Source organism: Echinops telfairi, unplaced genomic scaffold, assembly GCF_000313985.2.
Source record: "Echinops telfairi isolate 266 unplaced genomic scaffold, ASM31398v2 ScPeMD7_7425;HRSCAF=8463, whole genome shotgun sequence".
NCBI lineage: Eukaryota > Metazoa > Chordata > Mammalia > Afrosoricida > Tenrecidae > Echinops > Echinops telfairi.
Window position 1 is genome coordinate 996278 of NW_022111325.1, and position 9164 is coordinate 1005441.

At 55.6% G+C, this 9164-nt stretch overlaps 1 protein-coding gene across 1 annotated transcript in view; it reads left to right on the top strand.

Moving 5' to 3' along the window:
* The window catches only part of IL6R (interleukin 6 receptor), a 62121-nt gene extending 58416 nt beyond the window's left edge, over positions 1–3705 (top strand). Inside the window, exon 12 of the mRNA XM_045298347.1 lies at positions 3123–3705. Within this exon, the coding sequence (XP_045154282.1) occupies positions 3123–3369 (247 nt within the window). The 3' untranslated portion in view covers positions 3370–3705. The remainder of the gene's footprint in view (positions 1–3122) is intronic.
* Positions 3706–9164: the final 5459 nt, after the last annotated feature.

The following is a 9164-nucleotide window of genomic DNA, read 5'->3' on the forward strand; positions in this document are numbered from 1 at the left end:
GTTCTGTTCAGCCTTCCCTGTTCACGGAACTAACCGTTGACCGAGTTTTCCATCACCACGGACAGAGGGGCTCTGCGCCCCCCAAGATGAGCCCCTGACACTTGGTGCTTGCTTCTGCGGAGCGGTGATTCTCCTGTGTCTGGGACGCTGGACTCTCGTGACGCCAGGTCCTTGGGCGACCTCACCCTCGTTAGCTGCAGACGTCCCTCTTAGGCAGATGGACCCAATGCCTTTGACCATCTCCTGTTGCAGGCGACTGGGGTTGTTCGTTGGCTCCTGTAGGAAGCACGGAAGTGGCATCTTTATGCATGAAGCTGCTTCTGCGGCTCTGTCAGCCCCACAGAGGAGCTCCCGGTCAGAGGGTCTCCGCGTCTTCTGGAAGCCATCGAGTATGATGGTGCCTCCTTGGTCCTCTGGGGGTCCCAGCAAGCACTCCCACTGGGCTCTCTTCCTGTGGAGTGTCCGCTCTGCGAAACAAACCCCAGGAACGCTCTGCAGATTGTTTATTCCGTTTGGACACCAGGAGAAGAGCCAGCGCCAGATTTGGAGCCAGCTATCAACTATTTAGCATAACAGGGACAGGAATAGCCCGTCGATATGTAAAAGAGAGAGCGAGAAACACAAGGAAAAACCCCACAAGCCTTGTTTTTGACATTGGCTTCCTCTCCTTTCCAGAACCCTACCAACGTGGCCGACATCCAGTGGGGCCATGGGCAGCCCACCTTTGGGCTCACAGGCACTCAGTTGGGCTGACGGAAGGGAGTAGGAGGGAGGGGCTGAGGCCTGGGCCCAGGCTGCTGCGGTGGCGTGGCGGCAGCACCCGTTCAAGGGCTCCTTCAGGAAGGAGACTTGATTGTACCTCTGAAGATCTATATCACCATCTCATCTGCTCTTTGGGCGGTCGGGCAACTCTGCTCAGTTACTGAGTCCTGACTCTGCTCAGTTATGAGTCCTGGCTTCGGGCCCGCGCAGTGAAAGAAGCTGTGATCAGAGAGATGTCTATCTCCTTCCTGTTGAACACCCGCTTTCCCGTCAGATGACTCACTTGTGCCCAAGTGGTGCCCATGGTGGAGTATGAGAACTCCCCTCCGTGGTAGGAGTGGGCCCGGAGGTGCAAGGGGAACGGGGAGGATGGGGATGCTGGAGAGGGAAGAGCAAGAGGGCTGTGGGGGGGCGCCCCCGACCTTTCATGCTGCTGGTCAGCGGGGCCCACACGCGAGCTGCCTGCTGCCAGCCCTCGCTTAACCGAGGCCCGTTTTCCTTCCAAAGGTGAATCAGTCTCTCTCGTTTCTCCGTGAAAGGACTTAGGGGCTTCAGCGGGTTTTCCGTGGCCACTATAGCAAGGCACCACCTAACTGGGTGCCTTAACACGATAGACGTGTTTCCCTCACGATTCTAGACGTCTGAACAGAAGGGTGACAAGGCCTTGCTCGCTCTTTGAGAAGCCCGAGAGCGAGCACTGGGCTCTTCCAGCTGCTGGTAGAACCCGGCAGGCCTTGGCTTGCGGCAGCTTCACTCCTGTCTCTGCCTCCACCTTCGCGCGACTGCCTTCCCTCTGTGTCTCTGCCCCTCTCTTCCTCTTGGCAGGGTCATGGACAGCTTGGATCAGGTCCTACCCAATTCTTTAGGACACGATGTTAACATATTTACATCTGCAAAGACCCTGTTTCCAAATGCAATCACACCCACAGGTCCTCCAGGAAACCAGCCTCCCCGCCCTCAAGTCCGGTCCACCCACAGACACTCTAGAACACCTCAAAAACTAACTCTTTTTGTGGGGGGTAGGCATAAGATACTGCTATGGATGGTGTCATTCATTTAACCAACGGCACAGAATCTAAAGCCCTGTTGAGAGAAGAAGCCAGTGTCAGCTACCTACAAACCAGCATACATGAATCGCTGACACGTACTCTTCAGTGACCGGCACTATTTGCTCCCAGGATGGGGGTTGGTGATAGGGCAAAACTCCAGTAACACTCATTCACAAAGGCAGGGCCCTGCCCACCAGGGTAGTCCACGTCATCATGAAGCAAAGAGGGTGTGGACATAGTGACTGCAGCGCAGTCCTGGACCACCGTTCACCGGGTGGCCTCAAGTCAAGGGATCCAGACCCAAGTCCGGTGACCGTGGTTTTGGGTCTTTGGGCGAGCAGTCAGTCACCTGCTTCTTCTCACACTTTGGAGGTTCAGCCTCAAGTACAGGGGCTTCAGGTGAGTCGGGGGTAACTCCCAGTTCCCTTAGCGGGGTCTCTACATCCTGTCCTGTGCAGGACGCTGTGCACCTCCAGAGAACAGAGGCTGAAGCCCCAGTCGTGTCCAGCACACAAAGCTGGGGCATCAAAGGCTCAACTGCCAACAAACCAGGTCAGAAGTAACCGATCAGGAACATAATATCGGGCAGGAGCAGAAATCCTTTCTAGGGGCGAGGAGTTCCGCATACAAGGGGTTTTCAGAGAGACCACGGGGAAGACAGAATGGAAAGATAATGGAATTTCCCCCCCAACTTGTTGAAATCCCTCATCTCGGCCGAGGAGGCACCGTGCAGCCCATCACAGGGCTGGTAGTGTGTGCTGCACGGGCAGCCCCGGGGCAGGACAGAGGAAATCGCCAGTGCTGTCAAGGGATACTCATGCCTCAGTTTCCCTACCTGTAAACCAGGTCAACAGTGTATTCCTATTCTTTTAAAGTCATTACATTGGGGGCTCGTACAACTCATCAGCATCCATCCATCCATCCATCCATCCATCCATCCATCCATCCATCCATCCATCCATCGTGTCAAGCACATTTGTACATTTGTTGCCATCATCCTCCTCACAACATTTTCTTTCGACTTGAGCCCTTGGTATTGGCTCCTCATTTTTTTCCCTCCCTCCCTCCCTCCCGGACCCTTGATAATTTATGTTACTATTATTTTTTGTTCCTATTCTTTCGTGGGCCTTTGTGAGACTTGCCAACCCTTAAAGCGTATAGGGACTGCCCAGGTGGACAGCTCCTTGGAGCTCAGTCCTGGGGGCGCCAGACCCCCCCAGGGCAGCAGCCCGGCGGTGGGTGGTGTTTCCACTGTGTGGGTCCCTCCCAGGGCGAACTAAGCATCCGTGTGTGGTTTGTTTTTGTGTGAAGGTTCAGGACGACGTGGAAGCAGCGAGCTCTGAAGGAAGGCAAGGGGAACGTGCACCCGCTCTACAATCTGGGCCATTTGGTTCCTGAGAGGCCCAAGGCCGCGCTGGTCCTTGTCCCCCTGATCTCCCCGCCGGTGTCCCCCAGCAGCCCTGCGTCCAACAACACTTCGGGCCACAGCGGACCAGACGCCCGGGATCCTCAGAGCTCTTACGACGTCAGCAACAGAGACTACTTCTTCCCCAGATAAGCCGTCTGCTCCGGACCGTGGGAGCGTCGGAGATGCCGCTGAGCTGTCTGTGTGTGAGCGGAGCTGCGCTGGCTTAGCAAAAAGGTGCTTCCTGACGCCATTCCAAGTGGTCTCCGTTCTTCGTGAGACCTCCAGTTTGACCCGCCAAAGGAGCCCCCAGAAAGTTCTACACGGCGTGAACATACACCGGCTGACCTCTTCCGAAGGAAGAGGTGGCTGAAGTGTTTGTACCACCCTTCTGCTAATGCCCCGCCTCTGGGGTTAGAGCAGTGGCTCTCAGCCTTCCTCATGCCTAGACCCTTTCATACCGTTCCTCGTGTTGTGGTGACCCCAAACCATCACATTATTTTCGTTGCTACTTCATCATTTTAATTTTGCTCCTGTTATGAATCGGGTGGCCCCTGTGAAGGGGTCCTTTGGCCTCCAAAGGGGTCGAGACTCACAGGTTGAGAACCACTGGGCTAGAGCGAACTTGGGCTCACCCGAAGAGACAGGTGTCAGGACTCTAGTGGTCAGCAAAGTGAGGTGTGGAGAACCCACTGACTACCCGGCCACACCTCATCCACAAGCTAAATCCCTCTCCTCCCTCCCCTCGGACGGGCGGAGTGGACTGGGCCAGTCGTCCGTACCTCCATGTCCACAGCACGCCTTCCATCTTCTAGCTCAGACTCTTGAAACCCAAGTGCCTTCAGAATTCAGTTTGCCTAGGCCTGAGGATGGCTCTCACGCAGCCCCCCGAGGCCGGGAGGGGAAGCTCCCTGGACTCTCGCCTCTCTGTCCCCGCTCCTGGAAAACAGCTGCAGAGTTAGGAGCAGCTTCTCAGGGCCTGGTGGCTTCGAAGTGCAGTGGTCATCACTGGTTCTCTGCTGGGGTTTTATAAAATGTGAATGATTGCCCAAAGCACTTGCCGGATTCAGAAGCGGCTGTACTGGCTTGATTTTCCTCCGTGGATCCCAGGACTTCAGGAGAGAAGCTGAGAGCCAGGGGAGTCGGGGACCTGGCTCTGCCCTCTCAGAAGCAGAGCTGAGGGCTGAGGGCACGCCTCCCCTGCAAAACCACCACTCGGGCAAGGAGGGTGGGTACCAGTTAGGACTTCTGCCTTGGTGAGATCAGAACGGTTTCACCCCACCTTTGTTTATTGTGTTTAACCGGAGCCTTAGTAACTGGGGGAGAGGAGAATGTTCATGTGGAACAGGCATGTGAAAGGGGTGGGGTGTTGGTGTGTGTGTGTATGTGTGTGTACGTGTGAGGAATACTTGGCAAACATAGTTTAAAACTTTCCCTTAAACCGCCCCCCCAAAGCAACAACAACAACGAAACATCCCCCACAGCTGAAGGTTGGTCCTGAGAGGCTGTCAGTTCCAGTATTAGCTGAGTGTCGGCATATAAATAACGTGGGGAAACGCACAATGGCTTTGTTTAGCACAAAACTGAGTCAAGTGACGGAGGAGGAGGGCAAGTACTCCCCGCCCCCTTTGTGAGATAAGAGATTCTGGTTTCAGTCTATTTTCTGCTTTTGTTTCCAAAAAGTGAGGGGGGGAAAACAACCCTCCCTCTTCTCTAATTTTAGGGGAAAGGCAGCTTGTTCCTGCTCCCACAGGTGACTGCGACGGAAACGGGCTGGGCTCCCCTCAGTTGGGAGCGAGCCTCCCACAGGGCTAGGAAGGGTCCTGAGAAAGTCCTCCTGGCCCCCTCACCCCCTCCCCCCCTCAAACCAGGAGACTTCTGAATCATGGTGACCCTGTGTGGTGTGTCACCACGGCGAACTGGACTCCCTGTGGCTTCCACGAGCTGGGTTTTTGGAAGTAGATCACCAGGCCTCTCTTCGCCGGTGCTCTTGGGTGGACCCAAGCTGCCACCCTTTGGGCGAGCAGCGGTCCCCGGGCAGTACTCTCAAGCCACGTGTGGGGGGAATCCCCGAAGTGGAGCCATGATTAAGATCAGTCATCACCACAGGCTAGAAACTCTCCCGAACAAAGACCCGCTCGGGATGTGTCTCTGTCCCTTAGAGAAATCACCAGCCCACCACCAGACAGGTAGCACACGGTTGGAAATGGCCAGCCCCAAACCCTTGCCTCACGTTGAGATCCTGTGGTGCCTCGGTGGCACAGTGGCTGAGTGTTTGACCAAAAGGTCCACAGGAGAAAGTGAGGCCGTACGTGTGCACACGCTGCAGGGCCGGTCTGCTCTCTCCTGTGGGGTGGAGGGAGGCGGAATCAGCTGGTCTGGCAGGAGGTGAGCGGGGGTCGCCCCTTGATGCGACTCCGCGTGGCAAGGTCACAGAGTCAGCCAGAAAAACAAAGGGCAGGTGTGTAGTATTGTGTTTTGCACTATATTAAGTTTCGGGGACTTGAGAACAGCAAAACTGCTGTTCAAGGGAAAGATCTAGAACGAGAATGTGCATGAGAAAGGGGGAGGATCAACCCACGATTCTTCCCCTCCCCAGCCCCCCCCCCATTTCTTTACAAGGTGTTACCCCCCTGGCATATTACCATAGCCAGTCTCAGCCAGCCAGAGATGTGAAATCCAGAGAGCGCCTGACAGTGGAGAGCTAGGCAGCTTTGATCTACAAGTTGTTACTGCTTTCATTATTATTGTAACGGAACTGTTCTGAGGTTTTTTTCTTTTCTGTTTTGCTTTTTTGTACAGAAGAGGGCTTTATTTCCCTTGATGTTTTTCATAAGCTAGTCTCCACGAAGGAACAGTGCTTGTCTTCTCTGACTCAGGGCACGCAGCGATGGACGCCCCCGGGAGTTTGTGGTGGCCCCACCCGTGCTCCCCGCCTCAGGTCGGTCCTGGGCATCTGCGGCACACGCTGCCTGTTCTCCTCACTCATGTCCGCAGCAGCCTGCCCGCAGCCAGATGTGCAGGCTGAGGACACAGACAGTTTGGGTTGGTCAGGACAACGTGTCCTGTCGGATGGGAAAAGCTAAGCGTTTGCTGGCTCTAGGTCGCCATTGAATGGAGCCATTAATTCTTGTGGCATTAATGAAATGTTGTTTTCTTTTGACGCTCACGGAGGGAGCATGGGACATTTCCATAAAGCCTTAGATGGCTCTGTGGAGGGCCTTGACCTTGAGGGCCGCGTGCCAGGCTCTGGCGCCCTGTCTATACAGCCTCCTTGTTGGCCCATGGGGAAGGACACCCCCCACCCCCTGCCAGTTGTGTCGGCTGCTCTCTGGCTAAGCTGCACGGAGAGCGACAGCCGGCGGTGAACAGAGCTCCGTGGGGCAGGCTGGGGGCCTTCGCGGTGGGTGACTTTCATGAAGACTAGGAATGTCGTGCCCTGGACCCCCAGGTATCAAGTTTCATGATCTCATCCCAGGTCCTGCTGAAGGCTGAGCCGGCTGGGGCGGGTGCTTAACACCCAACTTCAAGGTGCAGTTGGTGAGAATTTTGAGGTGCAAAGATTGCCCCTGGTCCATCGCCCCTGGTCCATTGGGGCGTGAGGCACCTCACCTAGTGTCCCCAGCCGCTGTCGGCAGTGGCTGCGGGAAGGCTGGCCAGCTGGCTCAGGCTCTGTGAGATGCTCCCGAGTGTCCCCCGAAGGTCCTTCCATCATCGTACCCTCCGTGTGGTCAGGTGCCAGCTTGGGGGGTAGGGGGGTTTCCATGGCAACCTTAAGGATTCCTAGGGCACGCCGCCAGTTTTATGAACATATGCTCAAGCTAAGCTCTGCTTCAGGAGGAAAGGAAGGATTGGAGCAGCGTGTAGCCAGGCTACTTAATGAATTAATATACTAGAGACCTTACTTGGAAGGAGATCGCATGCACATCTGTTAAATAGAATACCTCAAGCGTACACTGCCTGTTAAAAATGTTTTTTGAGAGCGTGAGATGCTCGTTTTTTACGTTTGGTGTGTTTGCGTACGTGTTTCTCTGATGAACCCGAGTGCCCGCCCTAAGACGATGTCTGTATAGGTGTCTGTATAGGCGTCTGTATGGGTGTCTGTATAGGTGTCTGTATATGGGGCGGAGGGTCAGTATAGTACATTTCTGCTGTTTTCTCTTTTTACCAACTATTTTGCATTTAAGTGTTTGAAATAAATAATTTCTAAAAAACATGCTTGAGGTGTCATTATGCTTTGGGTACTGGGGTCCTTTCAAAGCAACATTTGGATGATCAACGAGGGGGAAAGGGTGAGAAAGAATTACTAATTACGTAGGACTTTGAAGGAGAGAGTCCGCGGGGTCAAGTACACGGGTGAGCCACAGGCAAGCTCCAGGAAGCAGAAGACATTGAGCTTCTCGGGGCGCTTGGGTTGTAAGAGCGCTTCCCCACTTAGCCCCGGGACGGCTGGGGCAAGGGCGGTGGGGTTCTGCTGTGCTGTGCTCCCAGAGGGGCCTGTGGGCAGCCACACCGTGGGGGCCAGGCCACCTTGTAGATGGAAGAGAATCGCTCTCGGGGGTTTCCTTATGGAAGCCCAGTGAGACATTTTTCTCCCTCAGGAAGCCCTGTGGGTTTGAACCCCTGACCTTTTGATTAGCGGCCCAATGCTTGCCCCCTCGGTCACCAGGGCTTCGGTGACTCACCTGAAAACGGCCCTGGGCAGGGACAATTGGGGCCAGGCCACCGTAAGTGTTCCCCAGCAGAAGAACCAGCCCTCGGTGGCTGCTTTAATGGAGAAGTTGGTGTCTATGGAAACAGGTCAGGGTTGGGGAGGGGAAGCCGCATGAAGGCCTGGAAATTGTGTAACTCGCATCTGAAGTTCAAAATGTGAACCCCTGTCTGCAAGGGCCCTGCGTGGGGGTCGGAGGGAAGGACCAGGACTGTACCCAAGGGCCGCCCATCTCCTAGGACACCGTGTTCTTCTGGGGGAGTCGGTCCCTGTCTCAGTGCAGGAAGCAGATGTCCCCGGGGTGGCCAGGCTGAGTGGGCGGTGGGGAGCTCTGCAGGAGAACCACGGGAGTGGGCATGGGAGCCAGGAAACGGAAGGAGGTGCGTCCCTTCTCGACAGCGCTGGAGGACGACAGTGCGAGCTGGCCTTCCAGCATCTGGGAGAGCAGATGGTGAGTTTTGCAGGGGACAGCAAGGAACAGGCGGTGATTGGAACAGCCTCTTAGAGCATTCTCCCGGTTGGCTGTGGCACAAGCAGCCTGGACCTTACCCAAGTCTCTGAGAAAGGAGCCTGGCTTTCAGAAGGACTTCAGCATCCTCGTTGATGCACTGTGTGTGTGAGAGAGTGTTCGTGTGTGTCTTGGCAGGGCGGGGGCAGGGGCGGAGGGGGGGCTCAGGACCACTCCTTGGGCAGGGTCAGGACTCACCAGGGGGCCTGTGACTTAGCCATATCGAGTAGGGAGGGTGAGCCCGGCACCACCCCTCCCACCCTGCCCAGCCCCTGGCTTCTCCGTGGACGTCTCCACTGAAGGCTCTAGGCGTGTGCGGCTTCAAGAAACAGCAAAGTCACATTCTCTCTCTTGCTGAACCCCTTTTAGGTGGCAATCCCACCTGTGAATCACATGACAGTCTGCGGTTAAAAAACCCCCCAAACATAAACATATATGCCACAGGTGTGTGTCCTGTCCAGTGAATGGCTGCCTTCCAAGATAACGCGACTTGGCTTCATCCAGCTGCCCAGGGCCCACAGAGAAAGCAGCTCAGTGCGTAGCAAGAAGCTGCCTTCCCGTATCTCCTTAGGTGTTTTTTTAAAGGACGTCCTTTCTGAACAAGGGAGCTGTCTTTGTCTGCGGGTGAGCTCTCTGTGCGACACGGTCAGGGCTGGGGGACGATGGCAGTGTAAGCGGACAGTCCGGCCGGCAGCAGACGGAGGAGGAGTGCCGCTGTTGTTGCTACGA